Raw genomic sequence first — 25,718 nt, 5'->3', positions numbered from 1 at the left:
TGGCTTTGTATAATCATTTCCAGATCTATCCATTTCTCTGTAAATTTCATTTTCCTTTTTTTTTTTTTTCTTGGTTTTTGGAGGTAGAGTCCCACTGTGGCCCAGGCTGACCTGATTCACTACGTAGTCTCAGGGTGGCCTCAAACTCATGGTGATCCTCCTTCCTCTGCCTTTAGAGTGCTGTACCATCATGCCTGGCTCCTTTTTCTGTTTGTTTGTTTTGTTTTTTGTTTTTTCGAAGTAGGGTTTCACTGTAGCTCAGGCTCTCCTAGAATTCACTATGGAGTCTCAGGGTGGCCTTGAACTCACGGTGATCCTCCTACCTCTGCCTCCCAAGTGCTGGGATTAAAGGCATGCATCATAATGCCTTGCTTGTTTTTCTATATTAGTCAATACTTTCTTCTTTTCTTAGGGACAGAAGGAACAAATCAAGTCCATATTAACTTTGGCTGTCACCACTCCCTATTGTGTCTGCAAGTGTCAAGTTTTTAAAAAAATTTATTTTATTTAATTTATTTGAGAGAGAGAGAGGCAGATAGAATGGGTGTGCCAGGGCATTCAGCTGCTGCAAACGAACTCCAGAAGCATGTGCCACCTTATGCATCTGGCTTACATCGGTCCTAGGAGATTGATCCTGGGTCCTTTAGCTTTGCAGGCAAGTGCCTTATCGGCTAAGCCATCCCTCCAGCCCAAGTGTCAGCTTTCCAATTCAGCATCTCACCATGGGTTCCAGTCTGTGAAATCATAGAGTGGAACTAGTAACCTGGGCAATTTGCCTTTTCTGTGTCTTCATTTCCTTGTCTATAGATAAGAATAATAATAGCACTTAAAAACAAACAGGGTTGTGGAGTTTTGCTAAAGTAAGGTAGATGAAAAAGAATCTTTCCTAAATGGAGAAGGGATTGGCTTGATAGAGGAGCATAAATAATTCCAGGCTGAGTAGCAAAGTGTGTGAATACAAATGCTGGGATGCAGTAAAGGGCATGGGGAGAGATTTTGGAAGTTGTCTTCTGATTCCTTCCCGTTCAGTTAGTAGTGGAAAGCAAGGTCATCAGTTGAGCATGAGGCCTTGTTTTTCTTTTCTTTTTAAATTTTTTTTGTTATTTTTACTTATTTATTTGAGAGCGACGGATAGAGAAAGAGGCAGAGAGAGAGAATGGGCGCGCCAGGGCTTCCAGCCACTGTAAACGAACTCCAGACGCGTGCGCCCCCTTGTGCATCTGGCTAACGTGGGTCCTGGGGAATTGAGCCTCTAACCCGGGTCCTTAGGCTTCACAGGCAAGCATTTAACTGCTAAATAAACCATCTCTCCAGCCCCCACCTTTTTTTTTTTTGTTTTCGAGGTAGGGTCTCACTGTAGGTCAGGCTGACCTGGAACTTACTATGTAGTCTCAGGGTGGCCTCGAACTCACGGCAATCCTACCTCTGCCTCCCGAGTGCTGGGATTAAAGGCGTGCACCACCACGCCCAGCTTTTTTGTTTTCCTTTTCTTTCTTGCTTTTGTTTGATTTTATTTTGTTTTTGAAGCATGGTCTCCTCTAGCCCAGGATGACCTGGTACTTACTCTGTAGCCCATACTGATTTCAAATTCACAGTGATTCTCTGACCTCAGCCTCTTGAATGCTGGGATTAGAGCTGCAAGCTACTTCGCCTGGCTTTGAGCATAGTTTTTCTAGGTGAAGCTTAGGAGGTTTGCGGTGAGAGAAGGCATGAAAATGGTATTATGGGACTGGAGAGATGGCCCAAGAGTTAAGGCACTTGCCTGCAAAGCCTAGGGACTCAGATTCTATTCCCCAGTATCCATATAAAGCCAAATGCACAAGGTGTTACATGTGTCTGGAGTTAGTTTGCAATGGCCAGAGGCCCTAGCATGCCCATTCTCTCTCTCTCCCAGAGGCAGTGTATTGTTGGGATGGGCCTATGGGAGTTATAGCCAGTTTCCCCTTGCCAGTGTTTGGCACACTCCTGTTGCTGTTGTCCACCTGATGTTGGCCAGGAGGTGATGTCCACCCTCTCCTCATGCCATTGTTTTCCCCTACCATCATGGAGCTCCCCCCTCGAGTCTGTAAGCCAAAATAAACCTTCTCTCTCCCACGAGCTGCTCTTGGTGCTTTTTACCTGCAACATGAAGCTGACTGCAACAACTGCCCACCTGTTGGCATTCCCATATGGAAGGTTGGCGTGGGAAGGCCATGAGTTTCTCACCTGAGATTCCAGCCACTCCCTCCCTCCTAGGTACAGACCCCTCCCCAGCCCCTAGCTGCATGCAATCCTGTCCCAGGTATGTGTGTCCTAGGGAGGTGGTTGAGTAGGAAGGAGGTAAAATGTTAATGGGGGAGGGGGGGGTCTCCATCCATGCAGCTTTCAGGAGGCGTCACCCAGGCTGAGGTAGACTTTTCTGTGATGCAACTGTCTTAAGGGTCCCTCCTGGAAGTAACCCATCAGCTTTGCTCCCAGAAGGAAGCCCAGTGAATGCACCAAGCTGGACATGAGTGGAATCACTTTCTTGGTATGTGGTTGATGCCCTGACTGGGGTAAGAAGACATTAGTTCATGTCTCCCCAGGAAAGGTAACACAACACAAGTCTACACAAAGGAGAGTTTTCTGTCAAAGGGAAATGATACTAAAAGGTGAGAGACAGTAGGATTCTGTGATTTCAGTGTATGACTTTAAAGGACTTCTAGGGCTGAGGAGATTGCTCAGTGGTTCAAGGCACTTGCTTGGAAAGTCTGCTCACATGCCTCTGGAAAACTACACTCATGAGAGAAAGAATAAAATATAACTTGGGATGAAGATGAAATATTTTGACTTTACCTTGAAAGCATCTTAGACATTCCTACAGCAACACAAGGTGCCTTCTGGATCCTTCTTGATTTTCTGTGAAAGCTGGGCCCCTCTCATGGAATGTTCTCCCCATGTCACTGAGCTGTACTCCCAGCCCCCACACCCATGTTCCAAAAAAAATATTTTATTACTTGAGAGAGAGAAAATGGGTACTCCAGGGCCTCTAACCACTGTAAATGAACTCCAGATGTACACATCCCCTTGTGTACCTGGCTTGCTTGGGTACTGGGGAATTGAACTTGGGTCCTTGGGCTTTGCAGGCAAGCACACTAACCACTTAGCTACCTCTCCAGCCCCCAAATATTAATGTATAAAATCTATGATTTAGTTAGTGTTCCTGTGTTGATTTTCAAAAGTAATCTCAGAATATAAGAGGTTAAGATTGAAGGATAACTGAAATTTGAGGCTAACCTGAGCTGCTGAGGGACACCCTTTCCAAAAAGTCACTTGCAATGTTACCATTAATCCACCAGGTGGCAGCCAAATATAATTTCCACCTGATGACTGAGTGAACAAACTGGTAAGGCCATTGCTTCTTCATCTAAAGTTAACTTGTGCCACACATAGTGGTGTATACTTGTAATCCCAGCACTTGGAGATGAAAGCAGAAAGATTATAGTTATTTTGGAGTCCATGTGGACAACATAGACCCTATCTCAAAAAACCAAGAAGTGAAGGACAGGAGAGTGGAAAGGACAAAAAGGGAAAGAGGGGAAGTAGAAAGAAGAGAAGAGAGGGGAGAGAGAAAAGAGCAAGGAGTAGGATGGGGAAGGGAGGGGGGAAGAGAGAGGATAGAAAGGAAATAAAAATCAATTAGAAATGTAAAATAAAGCCGGGTGTGGTGGTGCATGCCTTTAATCCCAGCACTCGGGAGGCAGAGGTAGGAGGATAGTTGTGAGTTCAAGGCCACCCTGAGACTACATAGTGAATTCCAGGTCAGCCTGGGCCAGAATGAGACCCTACCTCAGGAAAAAAAGAAAAACACACACACACACACACACACTCACACACACAGCAAAATAATAGCTGGATATGTTGGCACATTCCTGCAATTGCAATCCCTGCACTCAAGACAGGAGAAGGAGAGTCCTGCCATTTCAGGGCCAGCCTGATATTTACAGTGAGTTTCAGGCCAGCTAAGGCTATATAGCAAGACTCCGTCTCAAAAAAGGAAACAACAAAACACAAAACAGTGGCTGAGGAGTTGGCTCAGTAGGTAGGAGTGCTTGCTGCACAAGCATGAGAAGCTGTTGGATCCCCAGCACATATGTAAAAAGGAGCATAGCCATGCTTACTTGTAACTTCCTAACACTGGGGGAAGGGAGCAGAGTCAGGAGGACTGTGGGGCCTCACTGGTCAAGCGAAGCAAAAGATGGCAAGCTGCAGATTCAGTGAGAGATTCTGTCTGAGGGAACTAGGCAGGAGAGGAGTAGAGGACTCATGTGCATGTGCACGCACATAGACATCCCCCCCACATACACATCCCTAAGAATTCTAAAGTATAGTCCAATTATATGGTTAAAGAACTTTTTAATATTTTTAATTTTATTTATTTGCAAGAGAGAGAAAGAGAGAGAGAGAGAGAATGGGTGCACCAGGGCTTCCAGCCACTGCAAACGAACTCCAAATGCATGCACCACCTTGTGCATCTGGCTTACATGGGTCCTGGGGAATCAAACCTGGGTCCTTCGGCTTTGTAGGCAAGCGCCTTAACCACTAAGCCATTTCTGCAGCCCAAGAACTTTTGAAAAATACATTTTTGGCTGGGTGTGGTGGCACATACATTTAATCCCAGCACTCAGGAGGCAGAGGTAGGAGAATTACCATGAAATCGAGGCCAGCCTAGGACTACAGAGGGCATTCCAGGTCAGCCAGGGCTAGTGACAGAAACCCTACCTCAAATAAAACAAACTCTCTCTGTAAGCATGTGTGTGTGTATGAACGAGTATGGGTGCACCAGGGCCTCTTGCTGTTGAAAATGAACTCTAGACTCATGTGCCACTTTGTGCATCTGGCTTTACATGAGTATTGGGGAATTGATCCTGAGCTGTCAGACTTTGCAAGCAAGCACTTTTTTTTTTTAACTGCTGAGCCATCTTTTCAGCCCCTAACAATATATTTTTTTAATACTAAGCATTGAACTTAAGGTTTCTTACATGGTAGGCATGTGTTCTACCACTGAGCTATATCCTCAGTCTAAAAATAACATTTTATAATTTACCTAAGAAACATACATGACAGTTGTTAAACTGGTAAGCAATCATTGTAAAACAGGCACTCTGACTGATATCCCACATCATCTATCACTCTAAATAACAATATATGTCTTCTAGCAATTAAAACTAATTTTTGTCTTTTGTTTGGAATCTGCAAAACAGAAATCAATTAGACACCACTGATAAAGCAAACTTTCTATTAAGTGACTTTTGGCTTTTAAAATGTCTTTGAAGGGCTGGAGGGATGGCTTAGCATTTAAGACATTTGCCTGCAAAGCTAAAAAACCCAGGTTCGATTCCTTAGAACCCATGCTAGCCAGATGCACGAGGGGGCGCATGCATCTGGAGTTTGTTTCCAGTGGTTGGAGGCCCTGGCGCACCCATTCTCTCTCTCTCTCCCTCTTTCTCTGTCAAATAAATAAATAATTAAAAATAAACATTTTAAAATGTCTTTGAGATTTTTTTTTTTCTGTTTATTTTGAGGTAGGGTCTCACTCTAGCCCAAGCTGACCTGGAATTCACTATGTAGTCTCAGGGTGGCCTTGAACTCAAGGCAATCCTCCTACCTCTGCCTCCCAAGTACTGGCATTAAAGGCGAGCACCACCACTCCTGGCTAAAGATTTTGATAGTTATTTGTAAGTTAAAACTCATAGTTGGGCTGGAGAGATGGCTTAGTGGTTAAGGCACTTGCCTGCAAAGCCTTAGGACCCAGATTCAATTCCCCAGTACCCATGTAAGGCAGATACAACAAGGTGGCACAAGTGTCTGGAGTTCATTTGCAGTGGCTAGAGGCCCTGGTGCACACCCATTCTCTATCAGCCTTTCTCTCTCTTTTGGTTTGGTTTTTTTGAGACAGGGTCTCACTCTAGCTCAGGCTGACGTGGAATTCACTATGTAGTCTAAGGGTGGCCTTGAACTCATGGCAATCCTACCTCTGCCTCCCAAGTGCTGGGATTAAAGGCGTGCACCACCATGCCTGGCTTCTCTGTCTGTCCCTCTTTTTAGAGAAAGAGTGAGAGCGAGAGGCAGAGAGAATTGGTGCACCAGGGCCTAAGCCACTGTAATTGCACTACAGACACTAGCACCACCTAGTGTTCACATATAACTTTGCACTTGCATCACTTTTATGCATCTGGCTTACATGTGGGATTTGGAGAGAGATTAAACATGGGTTCTTAGGCTTCACAGGCAAGCACCTTAACCATGAAGCCTTCTTTCTAGCACTCTCTTTTTTTTTTTTTTTTAAGGTAGGATCTTGCTCTAGCATAGGGTGACCTGTAATTCATTCTAGTCTCAGGGTGGCTGTGAACTCATTGAGATCCTCCTACCTCTGCCTCTCAAGTGCTGCGATTAAAGTTGTGTGCCACCATACCCATGTTTCTCCCTCTTAAATAAATAAACTCACAGTTAGAGCTGGTTACAGAAGGAGGGCTGGGAAGATGGCTCAGTGGATAAAGCAAAGCCTGCTGGCCCTAGTTTGATTCCCCAGTATCCATGTAAAGGCAGATTCACAAAGTGGTACATGTGTCTGGAGTTCATTTGCAGTGGCAGGAGGCCCTGGCATAACCATACTTTCTTTCTTCCTCTCATTTTCTCTGCTTGCAAACAAATAAAAAAAATTTTTTTTTAGGTCTCAAAAAGCTGAATATAGGTTGTATTTGAGGTAAGTGCCTTAACTGCTAAGCCATCCCTCCAGCACATGGATATAGGTTATATTTGATATAATGCACACTTGCTCTAATATGTCAAGTATATCTGACCTCCTTACCCTGCCTGCTATATTTTCCTTCAGTTTTGCTCTTCTTTTTATATTTTGATTTATTTTATGGAGAAGGTCAACAGACACATGACCTCAGCTGTGTAGAGGGATGGGCTAGTATTTTAAAAGCCTGTGTAAGAGAGCCACAGATATATATGGGGTTTTATTTTTAAAGTGTGTGTGACACTTCCAAATAATGAATTTTCTATGTATAAAATGAACTGCATAGAATGACTGTTGGCTTACCTTGAGTTAGGAGGTTGATTAAACAGATCTTTTAAATCTAAAATTTAATCTGAATCTTACTTAAGTTTAAAATCATGTGAGATTTTAAAAAATAATTTTAAAAAAGCTGGGCATGGTGGCACATGCCTTTAATGCCATCACTTGGAAGGCAGAGGTAGGAGGATTGCCATGAGTTCAAGGCCACCCTGACACTACACAGTGAATTCCAGGTCAGCCTGAGCTACAGTGAGACCCTACCTCAGAAAACCAAACAATAAAAAAAAAAAAAAAGATGTGAAATTAAAATAAGTAGAAACAACCAGTTGAAAAGGATCTAAGTGGTGTTCAATTACATTTGTCTTTCTAAAGGTTTTTAAAACTTTTAAAATCTTTTTATTTGTTATTTTATTTATTTTTCAAGGCGAGAGAGAGAGAGAGAGGAGAGGATGAGAGTGAATATGGGCGCACCAAGGCGTCTTGCCACTGCAAATGCACTGCAGACATATATGCCACTTTGAGCATCTGGCTTTATGTGGGTACTGGGAAATCAAAACCAGGCCAACAGAATTCGCAAGCACGTACCTTTTACAACTGCAGCCTTATCAACATTCTCCCCTCCCCGATTTTTTTTTTTTTTTTTTTTTTTTTTTTGGTTTTTCGAGGTAGGGTCTCACTCTGTTCCAGGCTGACCTGGAATTAACTCTGTAGTCTCAGGGTGGCCTTGAACTCACGGCGATCCTCCTACCTCTGCCTCCCGAGTGCTGGGATTAAAGGCGTGCGCCACCACGCCCGGCTTTTCCGATTTTTTTTTAATTTATTTATTTATTTATTTGAGAGCAACAGACACAGAGAGAAGGACAGATAGAGGGAGAGAGAGAGAATGGGCGCTCCAGGGCTTCCAGCCTCTGCAAACGAACTCCAGACGCGTGCGCCCCCTTGTGCATCTGGCTAACGTGGGACCTGGGGAACCGAGCCTTGAACCAGGGTCCTTAGGCTTCACAGGCAAGCGCTTAACCGCTAAGCCACCTCTCCAGCCCTGGATAAGTTGTTTTTAATTTGTATTTATTTGAGAGCAACAGACACAGAGAGAAAGACAGATAGAGGGAGAGAGAGAATGGGCGCGCCAGGGCTTCCAGCCTCTGCAAACGAACTCCAGACGTGTGCGCCCCCTTGTGCATCTGGCTAACGTGGGACCTGGGGAACCGAGCCTTGAACCGGGGTCCTTAGGTTTCACAGGCAAGTGCTTAACCGCTAAGCCATCTCTCCAGCCCCCCTCCCCGATTTTTATTTTGTTCGCAAACAGAGGGAGAGAGAGAGAAGAGAGAAAGAGAGAGAATTGGCATGCCAGGGCTCCTGCCACTACAAACGAACTCCAGGCACATGCACTACTTTTTTTTTTGGTTTTTCGAGGTAGTGTTTCACTCTAGGCTAGGCAGGCAGGCTGACCTGAAACTCACTATGTAGTCTCACGGTAGCCTTGAACTCGTGGCGATCCTCCTACCTCTGCCTCCCAAGTGCCGGGATTAAAGGTGTGCACTACCATGCCAGGCTTGCATGCACTACTTTGTGTGTCTGGCTTTACATGGGTACTGGGGAATCAAACCCAGGTTGTTAGCATTTATAGGCAAGCACCTTAACCACTGAGCCATTTCTCCAGCCCCCTATAAGCTTTCTTAAATTAGTCAAACTTCCATGTATAAAAATTTAAATTTGGACTGGAAAGATGGCTTAGCAGTTAAGGCACTTCACTGTGAAGCCTAAGGACTCAGGTCCCCCAGTACCCATGTAAGCTATATGCACAACGTGGTACATGGGTTTGGAGGTCCTAGAGCGCCCACTTTCTCCTATCTCTCTCTCAAATATATAACAAATAAATAAAAATTTAAATTTAGTTGGCTCTCTAGGAGTAATTTTTTTCTTTTTTCTTTTTTATTGACAACTTCCATGATTGTAAACAATATCCACGGTAATTTCCTCCCTCCCCCCACTTTCCCCTTTGAAACTCCACTCTCTAGGAGTAATTTTTTTTTTTTCGAGGTAGGGTCTCTCTCTAGTCCAGGCTGACCTGGAATTCACTCTGCAGTCTCAGGATGGCCTTGAACTCATGGTGATCCTCCTGCCTCTGCCTCCCGAGCGCTGGGATTAAAAAAGTGTGCGCCACTATGCCTGGCTTACTAGGAGTAATTTTTTTTTCTTTTCAAAACTTTTTTATTAACAACTTAGTTGGAGGCCACCCTGAGACTACAGAATGAATTCCAGGTCAGCCTGGGTTAGGGTGAGACCCTACCTTTAAAAAAAAACAAATAATAATAAATAATAATGAGTACTTTAGAACTGTGCTTACACAAATTTTTTTGTTGTTCTTTGTCATGGGAATTATGTAAATTTACATTATTCAAAATGGCATGTCTGTTTTTAACACACGAATTTGACCCACAAAGGGCTCTCAGTAAAGTATGTGTGCCTCATAATCTTGGTAGAATGATACTCTGCACAGTAGTACAATGCCACTACTATACTCTGTGCAATGACTTTCTTCCAAAGATGCTTCTAAATTCCTTGCATGCAGCCAAAAATACTTCCATTCTCTATTCATTTCATTTATTTACTAGTAATAGTACAGAGGGTGGAATGTGTTATCCCCAGCACACAGAGTTCCAAGGAAGCGTACAGCATAAAATGTCTTCATACTTCGGTGCCTAAAGAGAAAGCACTTGTGGAAATGAGAGAGAGCAAATTCCAAGAAGTGTGTATTTATTATCTCTGGGTGAGTTGGAAGTCTTTGTTAATGAGATCATACCTTGTGTTCCAATATGTCTCGCTTATCTCTGTGAGCTTCCTAAATTATAGCATGCACCCCAGTCCTAGCCAACTGCTTGACAAATGTCTTTGCTTGAGCAAAAGGAACCCTCAAAAAAAGAATCAAAAGAATCTATGCAGATCCATCACTATAGCTGTTTTTTTTTAATTTTTTTTTTTTTTTTTTGAGGTAGAGTTTCACTCTAGCCCAGGTTGACCTGGAACTAGTCTCAGGATGGCCTCGAACTCACAGCAATCCTCCTATCTCTGCCTTCCAAGTGTTGGGATTAACAACATTATGTCCGGCTTGGAAAAAATTTTAAATTCTTGTTCAACTAACAAGGAATTAGAAGAGTTACCATTTTCATTTAGACAAGAGTTGGTATTAAGTATCTACAAAGGCACTGTCTATATGTAAATAGATAATCCCTAAATGATCCTACATAAACACTTAATTCATCCGCCTTCATGTTGCTTGGATTTACCATTTTTCATTATGTCTGAAGAGAGACTACATTGTGTGGATCATTATGCAGTTAGAAGCTTATTAAAAGGACATAGCTGGGGCTGGGGACATAGCCCCGTGGTAGAGTGCCTGACCAACATACATGAGGCCCTGTGTTAAAAAGCCAGCACATCTCCACTCCGCCAACATTCGAAAGAAAGCCAAAACATCATATTTAGAAATCTGAACACTTAGGCTGGAGGGATGACTTAGCGGTTAAGGAATTTGCCTGCAAAACCAAAGGACCCAGGTTCGATTCCCCAGGACCCACGTTAGCCAGAGGCACAAGGGGGCACACACACCTGGGGTTCATTTGCAGTGGCTGGAGACCCTGGCACACCCATTCATTCTCTCTCTCTCTCTCTCTCCCTCTTTCTCTGTCAAATGAATAAATAAATGAAAATAAAAATCTGAACACTTTCTGGACATGGTGGGGCATGCCTTTAATCCCAGCACTTGTGAAGCAGAGGTAGGAGGATCACCATGAGTTTGAGGCCACCCTGAGGCTACACAGTGAATTCCAGGTCAGCCTGGGATAGAGCGAGACCCTCCTGCAGAAATAAAAAGCTGTATACTTGGGGCTTGCTTAGCAGTTAAGGCATTTGTTTGCAAAGCCTTAGGATCCAGGTTTGACTCTTCAGAACCCACATAGGCCAGATGCACATGGTGGTACATGTATCTGGAGTTTGTTTGCAGTGGCTAGAGCCCTGGCATGCCCATTCTCTGTCTAAAATAAATAGATAAATATTTTAGAATTTTAGAAAATATTATTAATTTTTTTAAATCTGAAAGCATGGGAGGCAGAGATAGGAGGATTACTGTAAATTCAAGGCCAGCCTGGGACTACAGAATGAGTTCCAGGTCAGCTAGGGCTTGAGTGAGACCCTACCTTGAACAAAGAATCTGGGGCTGGAGAGATGGCTTAGTGGTTAAGGCAATTGCCTGCAAAGCCAAAAGACCCAGGTTTGATTCACTAGTACCAATGTAAAGTCAGATGTACAAGGTGGCACATACGACCAAAGTTTATTTGCAGTGGCTAGAAGCCCTGGTGCACCCATTATCTCTCTCAAATAAATATTTTTTAAAAATCTGAACACTTCTAGTTTCATATTGAAATCTTTTTTTTTCTTGCTTATTTTTTATTTTATCTTCTTTTTTTTTTTTTTTTTTGAGGTAGGGTCTCACTCTAGCCCAAGCTAGGCTGGCCTCAAACTTATAGCAATCCTCCCTCCTACGTCTGCCTCCCAAATGCTGGGATGTGTGTGTGCCACCATGCCTAACCCAGCTTGCTTATTTCTAAACTTATTTATTTATTTGTTTTGTTTTTGTTTTTTTCAGGTAGGTTCTCGATCTAGCCCAGGCTGACTTGAAATTCACTATGTAGTCTCAGGCTGTCCTTGAACTCATAGCAATTCTCCTACCTTTGCCTGGCAAGTGCTGGAATTAAAGATGTGTGCCACCATACCTGGCTATTCATTTATTAATGCACCATTTCCAGATCAGGTCTTATGTGGGTACTGGAGGATTGAACCTGGGCTAGCTGGTTTTGTAAGCAAGTGTCTTTATTATTTTTTTAAAATTATTTATTTATTTATTTGAGAGCGACAGAAACAGAGAGAAAGACAGATAGAGGGAGAGAGAGAGAACGGGCGCGCCAGGGCTTCCAGCCTCTGCAAACGAACTCCAGACGCGTGCGCCCCCTTGTGCATCTGGCTAACGTGGGACCTGGGGAACCGAGCCTCGAACCGGGGTCCTCAGGCTTCACAGGCAAGTGCTTAACCACTAAGCCATCTCTCCAGCCTACAAGTGTCTTTAAAGGAATGAGCTATCACCCCAACCATGTATCCATGTTCATGTTGTGAGAATACATGTGCATGTGTATGCATACGCATCTGGAGGCCTGAGGTTGACACTGGGTGTCTTCCTCAATCATTTCCTACCTTATTTAAAAATTGTTATTTAGTCATTAGTGTGTGCGTGTGTGTGTGTGTGTGTGTGTGTGTGTGTGTGTGTGTGTGTGCATGCGCGCGTGTGTGTGTGCAGGTGTGCATGTGCCACAGCTCATGTGTGGAGGTCAGAGGACATCTGTGTGGTTTCTGTACTATACTTTCTGTGAGACAAGGTCTCTTGCCACTGCAAATGAGCCTGGCCCCCAAGCTTTGCATTCTCCTGACTCCGCCTCCCATTGTCTAGTACACTTGATCACAGATAAGTGCACCCCTTTGCTTCTGGCTCTCTACCTTATTGTCTGTGGTGGTTTGATTCAGGTGTCCCCCATAAGCTTAGGTGTTCTGAATGTTAGTCTCCTCAGCTGATAGCAATTGAAAATTAAAGCCTCTGGAGGCGATGCATTGTTAGGGGCGGACTTATGGGTGTTATAGCCAGTTTCCCCTTGCCAGTGTTTGGCACACTCTCTTGTTGCTATCGTCCACCTGATGTTGGCCAGGGGGTGATGTCCACCTTCTACTCATGATGCTGTTTTCCTGATGTTGGCCATGGAGTGCTCATGCTCCCATTTTCCCCTGCCATGGACTCAGTCTTTAAATATTAGAATGCAACTATAAAAATGATGTTGACCTGCTGACATTGGAGTTATTCAACATGAAGTTATTAAATATGACATTAGTTATCAAATGTAAAGCAGCCAATTGTCCCCAAATTGATCTATATCAAATTGATCCTTCAATGCAGTTACAAACAGAAGTTCAGCAGATTTTGTGAGTATGGTGATGAGTTGATTTTAAAATTTATATAGGGAAAAAACAAAAAACTGGAGATTGACCAGGTGTGGTGGCATACACCTTTAATCCCAGCACTAAGGAGGCAGAGGTAGGAGGAGCGCCGTAAATTTGAGGCCACCCTGAGGCTACATAGTTAATTCCAGGTCAGCCTCAGCTAGAGTGAGACCCTACCTCGAAAAACCACAAAAAACAAAAAAAAAAACAAAAAAACAAAACAAAAAACATAAAACCAACTGGAGATTGCATATGTACTGATTTCAAGGGCCATCAAGAGCTGGGGATACAGTTGAGCATTGCCTAACATGGGCACAGCCCTGGATTCAATACCCAGTACCAAAAAAGTCAAGATAAATCAAGTTAGTCTGGTATTGACATAGCATAGACCAAAAATAAATGGTGCAGTATAGAGAGTCCAGAAACAGACTTATACAAGGGCAGCCAGATGAGTTTTGATCAAAAAGTAACTTAAGTGTGGAGGCGACTCCTTTCATCAAAAGGTACTAGAACTATTGTACATTAATACACAAAACACTAAATTTTCACCACAGCACCTTTTACAAAATTAATTCAAAAAGGATCACAGAACTACTTATAGTATAATACTTATAGAAAAAAATAGGGAGAACATTTTCTTCATTTTAAATTAGGTAGAATTCTTAGATATGATGCTAAAGGGCATACTTAATCCATAAAGAAATGTAATAGGCTCTTTCCGTTCTCAGTGCAGCCATGGCTCGTGGTCCCAAGAAGCACCTGAAGAGAGTAGCAGCTCCAAAACATTGGATGCTGGATAAATTGACTGGCGTATTTGCTCCTCGTCCATCCACTGAGCCCCAGAAACTGAGAGAATGTCTGCCTCTGATCATATTCTTAAGGAACAGACTTAAGTGTGCCCTAACCGGAGATGAAGTAAAGAAAATTTGCATGCAGCGCTTCATTAAGATTGACGACAAAGTCAGGACTGACATAACCTACCCAGCTGGGTTTATGGATGTCATCAGCATTGACAAGACTGGAGAGAATTTCCGTCTGATCTATGATACAAAGGGTCGCTTTGCTGTTCATCGTATTATTCCTGAGGAGGCCAAGTATAAGTGGTGCAAAGTGAGAAAAATCTTTGTGGGCACAAAAGGAATCCCTCATCTGGTGACCCATGATGCTCATACAATTTGCTACCCTGATCCCCTCATTAAAGTGAATGACACCATTCAGATTGATTTGGAAACTGGCAAGATAACTGACTTCATCAAGTTTGACACTGGTAACCTTTGTATGGTGACTGGAGGTGCTAACTTGGGGAGAATTGGTGTGATCACTAACAGAGAAAGACATCCTGGCTCTTTTGATGTGGTTCATGTGAAAGATGCCAATGGCAACAGCTTTGCTACCCGGCTTTCCAACATCTTCATTATTGGCAAAGGCAACAAAGCATGGATTTCTCTTCCCATAGGAAAAGGAATCCGCCTCACCATTGCTGAAGAGAGAGACAAGAGGCTAGCAGCTAAACAGAGCAGTGGGTGAAATGGTCTCTAGGAGACATGTGGAGATGCCTGCAGTCTTTTAACATCTCTGGGTGACATGCTGGATAGGCGTTTTTACTTCAAATTAAACAGCATAATTACTCTTAAAAAAAAAAAAAAAGAAAAGAAATGTAATGGGCCTGGTATGGTGATGCTTGCCTTTAATCCCAGCACTCAGGAGGCAAGGGTAGGAAGATTGCTGTGAGTTCTAGGCCAGCCTGAAACTACATAGTAAATTCCAGGTCAGCCTGGTCTAGAGTGAAACCTTGCCTCAAGAAAAAAATAAATAAATAAAATAAAAAATAAATGAAAATAGCTGGGCGTGGTGATACACGTCTTTAATCCCAACACTTGAGAGGCAGACGTAGGAAGATTTCCATGACTTCAAGGCCACCCTGAGACTACATAGTTCCACGTAAGCTTGGACTAGAGTGAGACCCTACCTCGAAAACCCAAAATAAAGAAATCAGTAAAAATAAATAGCAGGGGGTAGTAACACACATCTTTCATCCCAGCACTCGAGAGGCAGAGGTAGGAGGATTGCCGAGAGCTTGAGGCCACCCTGAGATTACATAGTGAATTCCAGGTCAGCCTGGGCTAGCGTTAAACTCTACCTCGAAAATAAATAAATTAATTAATTTGAAAAAGCTAAATCTGGCCTGGGGAGATGGCTCAGTAGTTAAAAGGCACTTGCTTGCAAAGCCTGCCGGCCTGGGTTCAATTCTCTAGCACCCATGTAAAGATAGATGAACAGAGTGGCACATGGGTCTGGAGTTTGTGGTGGCAAAAGCCCTGGCATAATCTTATTCTCTTTTACTCTCCAAATATATGAACAAAAATATTCAAAAAGATAAATGTAACACAGGAGTTATATCCAGAATATGTAAAGAACTTTTTGTTTTGTTTTGTTTTTTGAGGTAGGATCTCACTCTAGCTGAGGCTGACCTGGAATTCACTATGTAGTCTCAGGGTGGCCTTGAACTCACAGTGATCCTCCTACCTCTGCCTCCTGAGTGCTGGGATTAAAGGCATGAGCCACCATGCCTGGCATTAAAAAAACATTTTTTGTTTTTGGTTTTTCAAGGTAGGGTCTCACTCTAGCCCAGGCTGACCTGAAACTCACTATGTAGTCTCAGGCTGGTTTTGAACTCAGAGTCATTCTCCCATCTCTGTCTCCCAAGTGCTGGGATTAAAGACATACGCTACCACCCCTATCTGTTTTTTTTTTTTTTTTTTTAGAGGTCTTACTAGGTAGCCATGGACTTGGCTGGCCTGTAATTCATGTAGACCAGGCTGGCCTTGAACTTGCAGCTTTCTTCTCCATTCTGCTTCCCACATGGTGGAATCATAGGCATGGACCACCACAGCTAGCTAAGACCAGATATCTGTTGGTTCCATTTATATGATATGCTGGGAGAAGAAAATCTGTAAGGCTAGAGACAGATCAAGGTGTTGAGGTGGAGGGGATGTTTCACTATGAAGGGCAATAGGAGGCCTGCTGGGAACAGGGCTTTTAAAGGTAAGTGTGGAAAGCTCTTGAGCAAGGCCCTTTTTTTTTTTTTTTTTTTTTGGTTTTTCGAGGTAGGGTCTCACTCTGGTCCAGGCTGACCTGGAATTAACTCTTTAGTCTCAGGGTGGCCTTGAACTCACAGCGATCCTCCTACCTCTGCCTCCCTAGTGCTGGGATTAAAGGCGTGCGCCACCACGCCCGGCCCCTTTTTTGCTGGCTGTAAGCACTGTTTTGCACGTAGCTCTTCTTAAGCTTTATGCCGAGATGAAGCTGGGGCAAGAGATGTATAAAACACTCCAGGCGTGGTGGCACACGCCTTTAATCCCAGCACTCTGGAGGCTGAGGTAGGAGGATCGCTGTGAGTTTGAGGCCAGTCTGAGACTACATAGTGAATTCAGCCTGGGCTAGATTGAGACACTACCTAGAAAAACAAAACAAAACAACAACAACAAAAAGGACATATACAAAACATAACACAGGGCTGGAGAGATTGCTCAGCAGTTAAGGTGCTTGCTTACAAAGCCTAGGTTGGATTCCCCAGTACCCACGTTAAAGCCATATGCGTAGAGTGATATATGTATCTAGTTTGCATGCTGTGGCAAGAGGCCCTGATGTGCCCACACCCCCTTTCACTCCTTACAAATAAATAAAAGTATGTTTTAAAACATAGTAACAGACTGGAGAGATGGCTTAGCGGTTAAGTGCTTGCCTGTGAAGCCTAAGGACCCCGGTTCGAGGCTTGATTCCCCAGGTCCCACGTTAGCCAGATGCACAAGGGGCGCATGCGTCTGGATTTTGTTTGCAGTGGCTGGAGGCCCTGGCGCACCCATTCTCTCTCTCTCTCTCTCTCTCTCTCTCTATCTGCCTCTTTCTCTATCACTCTCAAACAAATAAATAAAAAATGAACAACAACAACAACAACAAAAACATAGTAACAGTAAGACTGAAGTAAACAAGAGGAATGTAGGGAAAGGTGACTTGAGCCTTTGGAAACAGGGGCATGGTTTGTGCTACATTCAGAAGTCACCTTCTGCAAAGGCTAATGGACAAAGACTCGGTCTGATGCTGCACCATCAAGGATTTAAACTTATGGAAAAAATGTGCTGGAGGGATGGCTTAGTGGTTAAGATGCTTGCCTACAAAGCCTAAGGACCCAGGCTCGATTCCCCAGAACCCATGTAAGCCAGATGTACACAGTGGCACATGACTCTGTAGTTTGTTTGCAGTGGCTAGAGGCCCTGGTTCACCCATTTTCAGTCTTTTTCTCTCAAAAATAAATAAATAAAAGTAAAATATTAAAAAAAACTTTTTTGTGTTTCTTTTCAATAGATTTCTTTTTTTGTATTTATTTAAGGGAGAGAATGGGCGCAGCAGGGCCTCTAGCCACTGCAAATGAACTCCACACACATGTGCCATCATGTACATCTGGCTTACATGGGTACTGGGGAATTGAACCTGGGTCATTATGCTTCACAGGCAAGTGCCTTAATCAAGAAGCCATCTCTCTAGCCCTAAAAAAACAAAACAAAACTTAAACTTATGGAAAGGAAATTTAAAAAGTGGATTTGTTTAAAAAAATTAAAAAGAGGGCTGGAGAGATGGCTCAGTTGTGCAGTGCATTTCCTGTGCAGCATGAGAAACTGTGGCTTTGAATCTCCAGAATCCACACTAAGCAGCTAGGCATGACCACATGCTTCTGTAACCCCCGTCCCATAGGGGAGCAGAGGCCAGAGAATCATCCTGTCACAAAACAAGAAGCCGGGCATGATGGCACACACACCTTTAACCCCAGCATTCAGGAGGCAGAGGTAGGAGGATCACTGTGAGTTCGAGGCCAGCCTGAGACAACATAGTGTATTCCAGGTCAGCCTGGGCTAGAATGAGACCCTACCTAAATAAATAAATAACTAAACATAAAACAAGAGAAAGGGTGTAACTCAGTGGTAGAGTGCTTGTATATGCAACGTGAATGAGGCCCTGAGTTCAGTTCTCAGTAAAACACACACAAAAATATTTTTTAAATTTTTTTTTTGTTTATTTTAATTTATTTAGTTGAGAGTGACAGACAGAGAGAGAAAGAGGCAGATAGAGAGAGAGAGAGAGAATGGGCGTGCCAGGGCCTCCAGCCACTGCTAACGAACTCCAGACGCGTGCGCCCCCTTGTGCATCTGGCTAACGTGGGTCCTGGGGAAATCGAGCCTCGAACCGGGGTCCTTAGGCTTCACAGGCAAGCACTTAACCGCTAAGCTATTTCTCCAGCTCCAGAATAATATTTTAAAAGAAAGGAAGGAAGGAAGAGGCTGAGGAGGTAGGGTCTCACTCTAGCCTAGGCTGACCTGACATTCACTTTTATGTAAAATAACAAAAATATTGTTTATTCAAAGTAAGGTCTTGCTCTAGCTATGCTGATCTGGAATTCACTATGTAATCTCAGGTTGGCCTTGAACTCACGGTGATCCACTGTGGTGGTTTGATTCAGGTGTCCCCCATAAACTTAGGTGTTCTGAATGCTAGGTTCCCAGCTGATGGAGATTTGGGAATTAATGCCTCGTGGAGGGAGTGTATCGTTGGGAGCAAGTTTATGGGTGTTATAGCCAGTTTCCCCTTGCCACTGTTTGGCACACTCTCCTGTTGCTATCGTCCACCTTATGTTGGCCAGGGGGTGATGTCCACCCTCTGCTCATGCCACCGTTTTCCCCTGCCATCGTGGAGCTTCCCCCTTGATTTTGTTTTGAGACAGTCTCACTCTGTAGCTCAGGCTGGTTAGGAGCTCACTGGGTGGGTACAGATTAGTTTTGAACTCTGGCAATCCTCCTTCCTCAGCCTCCCAAGTGCTGGGATTACAGGCAGGAACCGTCACACCCAGCTTGCAGTTTTCTTGAGGGACAAATTCATCTACAGCAGGGGACTCTTCAGGGTGAAGGCAGTTGGAAGTTTTCCCTGGGTCTCTTAGTGGACTAATCTACTCGGTTATCCACTTATCACTCCTTGCAGCAGTAGATGTTTCTTTCTGGATTAATGTTTCGTGAAAGTAAAAGGAACAAGAGCTGAGGGGAGAAATGGAAAGTCAGACTGGGGAACGAAAGACAAGCATGGCTTTGAATACCTTAGGGAAGTGCTGAAACTCGGTGACATGGGCAGAGGTAGCACACATCTATAATTTCAGCATTTGAGAGGCTGAAGCAGGAGGATCGTGAGTTTGAGGCTACCATAATGAGGACTGCTTAGTAAGACCCTGTCTCAAAATGGCAAACAAACAAAGAGACTTTGGTGGGGACACAGCATCCAGTTTGAAGAAGCCCCAATTGTCACATGTTGCTCAATTGGAGCATCAAAATAGGTAGTAACCGAAATTTGTTATAATTCATTGATTAACTTTTTAATTTTTTTAAAACCTAAATATTTTATTTTTTTATTTATGAGAGGGACTGAGAGAATGGGCATGCTATGGCATCCAGCCATTACAAATGCACTCCAGACACATGTGCCATGTGCATCTGGCTCATGTGGGCAGTGGGAAATCAAACCTGGGTCTTTAGGCTTCACAGTCAAGCACCTTAACCACTAAGCTGGATCTCCAGCCCTGATTAACTTTTTTGTTGTTGTTGTTGTTTTGAGGTAGGGTCTCACTCTAGCTCAGGCTGACCTGTAATTCACTATGTACTCTTAGGGTGGCCTCGAACTCACGGTGATCCTCCTACCTCTACCTCCCGAGTGCTGGGGTTAAACATGTGTGCCACCATGCCCAGCCTGATTAACTTCTCAAAAAGAAACTACAGAGGCCAGGAATGGTGGCTCACACCTTTAGTCCAGCATGGGGGAAACTGAGGTAAGATCACAGTAAGTTTGAGATCAGCCTAAGCTAGAGTGAGTTCTAGGACAGTCTGGGCTAGAATGAAACCCTGCCTTGAAAGCAAAGATTCTGGGGCTAGATAGCTTAGTTATTGAAGGTGTTTGCTTGCAAAGCTTGCTGATATGGTTTTTATTCCCCAGTGCCCACATGAGGCCAGATGCAGAAAGTGGCACATGCATCTGGAGTTGGTTTGCAGTGGCAAGAGGCCCTCCATACTCTCTCTCTCTCTCCTTCTGTCTGTCTCTTTGCTTGCAAATAAATAAAGGTTAAAAAAAACTTCCCTATTAAAAATAATCTAGGAACTGGGTATGGAGGCGCATGCATTTAATCCTAGCACTAGAGAGGCAGAAGTAGGAGGATCACAATGAGTTCAAGGCCACCCAGAGACAGTGAGTTCCAGGTAAGTCTGGGTTAGAGTGAAACCCTACCTCGAAAAACCAAAATAAATAAATAAATAAATAAACAACAACAAAAGTAAAATATTTTAAAAAATTTTTTGTCTATTTTTATTTGTTTATTTGAACATTTTTTTTTAATTTATTTATTTATTTATTTGAGAGCGACAGACACAGAGAGAAAGACAGGTGGAGGGAGAGAGAGAGAATGGGCGCGCCAGGGCTTCCAGCCTCTGCAAACGAACTCCAGACGCGTGCACCCCCTTGTGCATCTGGCTAACGTGGGACCTGGGGAACCGAGCCTCGAACCGGGGTCCTTAGGCTTCACAGGCAAGCGCTTAACCGCTAAGCCATCTCTCCAGCCCTATTTGTTTATTTGAAAGTGACAGAGAAAGAAGCAGAGAGAGAGAGAGACAGAGACAGAGAGAGAGAGAGAGAATGGGCACTTCAGAGCCTCCAGCCACTGCAAACAAACTCCAGGCACGTGCGCCCCTTTGGGCATCTGGCTAACATGGGTCCTGGGGAATTGAGCCTTGAACCAGGGTCCTTAGGTTTCACAGGCAAGTGCTTAACCACTAAGCCATCTCTCCAGCCCAGTAAAATAAATTTTTGAGCAGTTCTAATGGTTGTCAGTATTGCTAATGTATAAAACTCAGTTGGATGGGAAGAACAATGACAATAGGAAGAAAGTAATTTATTAGTTAAATCGGGTTCTAAAACCATAAGAGGGCTCCAAAAAGCACCACAGTGCTGAGAAGAAGTGACAAAGTTCGACACTGAAACATCTCTATCACACCTTCCAAGGCTCAGGGTCCATTGTGGAAGAGGTGGCAGAAAGAATGTAAGAGCCAAAGGAAGGGTAGGACTGCTTACAATGCACTCTTCCAGACACAAAATGACTGGGATATTCATGGCCTTGCAGTGCCTGACACTACCTACACAGACCATTATAATAGGAGAAAAAGATGCTGTTATCAAAAATAAAAGAGAGACTCATTGAGAGGGGGAGATGATATGATGGAGAATGGATTTGTGTAAGTGAAAGTAGGGGAGGGAATTATCATGGTTTATTGTCTAGACGTATGGAAGTTGTTAATTTTAAAAAGTTAAAAAAGACAAGCTCATATGCTATACATTGTACTAAATGTTCCTCCAGAGAAAAATAGAAGAGTATCTTAAGTAACATGATAGCGCGAGATGGAACAAAACAAAAGGCACTTGGATTAATTTAATTAGTGCCCTGTTGAATTTCAGACTGTGGTGTCCTATGAGTGTACAAACATAGATCAGTAGCAGATTTAGAGAATCGCGATTAGACTGCACCTGTTGGAGCCCTCGGTGAAGCTAGTCTTTGTGTAAGGCGTCCAGTTGGAGCTGACAGTTGTTGCTGGGATTAAATTATTTAAAGCCTTCAGCTGGCTGGTGTAGGCAAGCTCTAGCTTAGAAAACACTTCATCTATTTTTTAAAATCTGTTCCTAAGTTTGCATTGCTTACACTGTAAGACTTCATGCATCACCCACCTGCCATGCTCTGGAATCTTTTAAAACTTAGCCAAGACAGAGATGTTTAAGGGGTATCTGTGTTTTAATGCAATGTGCTTATTTTTAAGTAAAATTTATTTCTGACACATAAACCATAATTTGCTGAGCATCTTTGAAGGTACAGTTAAAATTACCAAGTTACTCATTTCCAGAGCCATCTCTTAATTTTTTATTTTCAATTGTAGTTTTAAAAAAATCCCTTTTGGGTTGGAGAGATGGCTTAGTAATTAAGGGGCTTGCCTGTGAAGCCTAAGGATCCAGATTCAACTCCTCAGTACCCATGGAAGCCAGATGCACAAGGTGAGGTGCTACATGCATCTGGAGTTCGTTTGCAGTGGCTGGAGGCCCTGGCATGCCCATTCTCATTCTCTCTGTGTCTTTTCTCTCTATATTTCTGTTTGTAAATAAATTTTGACAAATCTCTTTTAGGCCCACTGTGGTGGCGCACGCCTTTAGTCCCAGCACTAGGGAGGCACAGATAGGAGGATCGCCATGAGTTTGAGGCCACCCTAAGACTACATAATGAATTCCAGGTCAGCCTGGGCTATAGTGAGACCCCACCTTGAAAAACAAAACAAAACAAGACAAAATTCAATTTAGTTAGAAGGCTTTTTGGTAAGAATTATTTCAAAGAAAAACACTTTAAAAAGGCAGCTCTATATTAAGTAATTTAGTAGCATATTCAAATATATCTAACATCTACTTGGGAAACAAGAATCACTTAATAAACCTTACAGTGTCTTCAAGTGATCTGATAAGGACCTGGCTGGAAGCTGCTGGATAGGTCTTATGCAGAGGATTTATGAGGCAAATCTTCTTACGTGTAATTAACCATCACCTAGAGACTCACTGTATATTTTTTTCATTGATGAAGTATAAACACAGTATCCTTTTGTGTAATAGAAACCTTTTTTTTTGGTTTTTCAAGGTGGAGTCTCATTCTAGCCCAGGCTGACCTGGAATTCACTATAGAGTCTCAGGGTGGCCTCGAACTCACAGCAATCCTCCCACCTCTGCTTCCCAAGTGCTGGGATTAAAGGCGTGCTCCACCAAGCCCAGCTCCTAATTGAAACTTTTATTCTGTTATTATGTCCATCATTTCTTTGAATTCTTTAGATGAATGAAAGGTTAATATATTTGGAAAATATATTTCTGATATCTTTCACTATCAGAACTTCTTTCATGAATGCTTATAAGTCATAAAACTTTTTCCTAGAACTTATGTAGTAAACTTTTGAAACACTAAACCTTGTGAATACATATAAAGCTTCTGAGATAAAATTCTAAACTTTTTCTATTTCAAGTCACAAGATCTCTTATTTGTAAAGCTAACAAAATTTATCTTCTTTCTGTTCCTCCCTAAGACTTTTCATTGCTTTATTTTTAGAAGTTTATTTTGGGTATGATTAAGATGAAGGCAAAAATTTTAGATATGTAGCAGGGGAAGAAAATAAATTTAGGACAACTGCCTGTTAAAGAGAGAAAATAATGGTTAATCTATTCTTGCATAGTTCTCACTTGGCTGTAAGAATCCCTTCAAAGAAAAGTGGAGCTTTATTTCATGTTATATTTGGGAGCCTTTTAAGAGTTAATTTGGGCAAATGAAGCCAAATACCCTTTACACCAGCTACATGGCTAGGATTTTTTTTTTTTTTTTTTTTTGCTTCCTCCAGGTAGGGTTTCATTTTAGTCCAGGCTGAGCTGAAATACACTAGGTAGTCTCAGAGGGGCGTAGGAATCATGGTGATTCTTGTACCTCTGCCTCCCAAGTGCTGGGATTAAAGATACTTGCCACCACACCTGGCGGGAATTTTATTTACTTTGTTCAGTAAGACATCATTTCTTCAATTTGATTGCTTTAAAAAGTTTAGGGGCCTCCCTATAGACCAGCTGACAGAAAACTGGAAGAAGCTATGCTGCATGCAATGCTCCATGGGAGAGAGAGAACTCATCAGTGGAGGTAAACAATAGTGGACACTGCAAGCCTTAAGCTTGGCCAACTAGGCCAAATGAGCAAATGGGTGCAATAGTGGCATGCTTGCTATGGGGGAAACGAACCACTTTCTATTTGGTCTGGAGGCTTGCTCCACAGAAGGGAATACATGCCTGATACTGAAAACCTATGATGGGAAATCATGAGCCCTAGGGGTGTAACGCCTGCTGTTGTCTGGATAAATGCATGTATTATGCTCAGCAAACTGCCCTGTAAGCACTTTTCTTAATGTTAATACCCACATATTAATGCTACTCTCACTTTTGGTTAGAGAAGCTTCTCTTTTCAGCTGATGGTGACCTCTGGGTTGACTCAACAGGCACTATAGTGTTGAGAAGAAGTGACTGAGGAGTACTCAGCAATGAAACATCTTTATCTCACCTTCCAAGGCTCAGGGTCCATTGTGGAAGAGGTAGCAGAAAGAACGTAAAAGCCAAAGGCAGGGCAGGACTCCTTACAGTGCAGTCTTACAGACACAAAATGGCCTGGATATTTGTGACCTCACAATGCCTGGCACTACCTACACAAGACCAGTACAATAGGAGGAAAAGATGATGACATCAAAATAAAAGAGTCTGATTGACAGGGGGAGGAGATATGATGGAGAGTGGAATTGTGAAGGAGAAAGTGAGGGAGGGGAGGGAATTATCATGGTTTATTGTCTATAATTATGGAAGTTGTCAATAATAAAAAATAAATAAAAATTAAAAAAAACTTTTGGGGGCTGGAGAGATGGCTTAGAGGTTAAGGAGTTTGTTGCAAAGCTTAAGGATCCCAGTTTGACTCTCTAGTACTCCCAGAAACCAGATGCACAAGGGGGTGCATGCACCTGGAGTTCGTTTGCAGTGACTAGAGGTCCTGGCACTCCCATTCTATCCCCCTCCCTTTGTCTCTCAACATAATAAATACATAAAAACTAAAAAAAAGTTTCGGGCTAGAGAGGTGGTTCAGTGGTTAAAGGTACTTCCCCAATATCCTTGCTCAAGGTGGCACATGTGTATAGAGTTTGTTTGCAGTGGCAAGAGGCTCTGGAGCGCCCATGCTCTGTCTCTCCGTCACAAGCAAATACATGTTTAAAAGGTTACATTTATTTTCTCTTGGTTTTTCGAGGTAGGGTCTCACTCTAGCCTAGGCTAACCTGGAATTCACTATGTAGTCTCAGAGTGGCCTCGAATTTATGGTAATCCTCTTACTTCTGTCTCCCGAGTGCTGGGATTAAAGGTGCGTGCCACCAAACCCAGATATAAATGTTTTATAAATGGCCAACATTTCAGAGTTCTCCAGGCAAGGCTAGTTTCATCCCCACCTCTGGGCCATGTCCCTCAGCATTGCTTTCTTGCTTTGAGCTGGCTCCTAAGGGATCAGTGCTCATTATTCTGTTCTTCTCAGCTGTCACCATCTGCTCTATTTCCTGGGGTTCCGCCTTCCACCTCCTCCTCATTTCACCCAAGACTGGTTATGGTCTAACCCAGTTTACTTTTAGCTTCCCCCTTCCTTTCTGTCACTGAAAGAAAATATGAAGGCTATTTACATATGGAGGGAGTAGAAGAATATACAACCCAGCCCCCTCTGCCATTGGCAGAAATGTCTCTTGTGGGAGATCAGTCTACCCTCCAATGCCTGACTTTCCCTTAGTATCTGTAAAGAATAAAACTAGAGGGCTGGAGAGATGGCTTAGAGGTTAAGGCATTTGCCTGCAAAGCCAGAGGACCTAGGTTCAATTCCCCAGGACCCACGTAAGCCAGATGCACAAGGTGGGGCATGCTTCTGGAGTTTGTTTGCAGTGACTAGAGGCCCTGGTGTGCCCATTCTCTC

The 25,718-nt window shown here is 43.2% G+C and overlaps 1 protein-coding gene across 1 annotated transcript; it reads left to right on the top strand.

Moving 5' to 3' along the window:
- The first annotated feature begins 13,801 nt into the window (after positions 1 to 13,801).
- LOC123462825 (40S ribosomal protein S4, X isoform-like) lies at positions 13,802 to 14,731 on the top strand. The gene has a single exon (XM_045156933.1). The coding sequence runs from the start codon at positions 13,820 to 13,822 to the stop codon at positions 14,609 to 14,611; it is 792 nt and encodes a 263-aa protein (XP_045012868.1). The 5' UTR covers positions 13,802 to 13,819; the 3' UTR covers positions 14,612 to 14,731.
- The last annotated feature ends 10,987 nt before the right edge of the window (positions 14,732 to 25,718 follow it).

Source organism: Jaculus jaculus, chromosome 8, assembly GCF_020740685.1.
Source record: "Jaculus jaculus isolate mJacJac1 chromosome 8, mJacJac1.mat.Y.cur, whole genome shotgun sequence".
NCBI classification, from domain to species: Eukaryota; Metazoa; Chordata; class Mammalia; order Rodentia; family Dipodidae; genus Jaculus; species Jaculus jaculus.
This window is presented reverse-complemented; position numbering and strand designations above follow the sequence as displayed.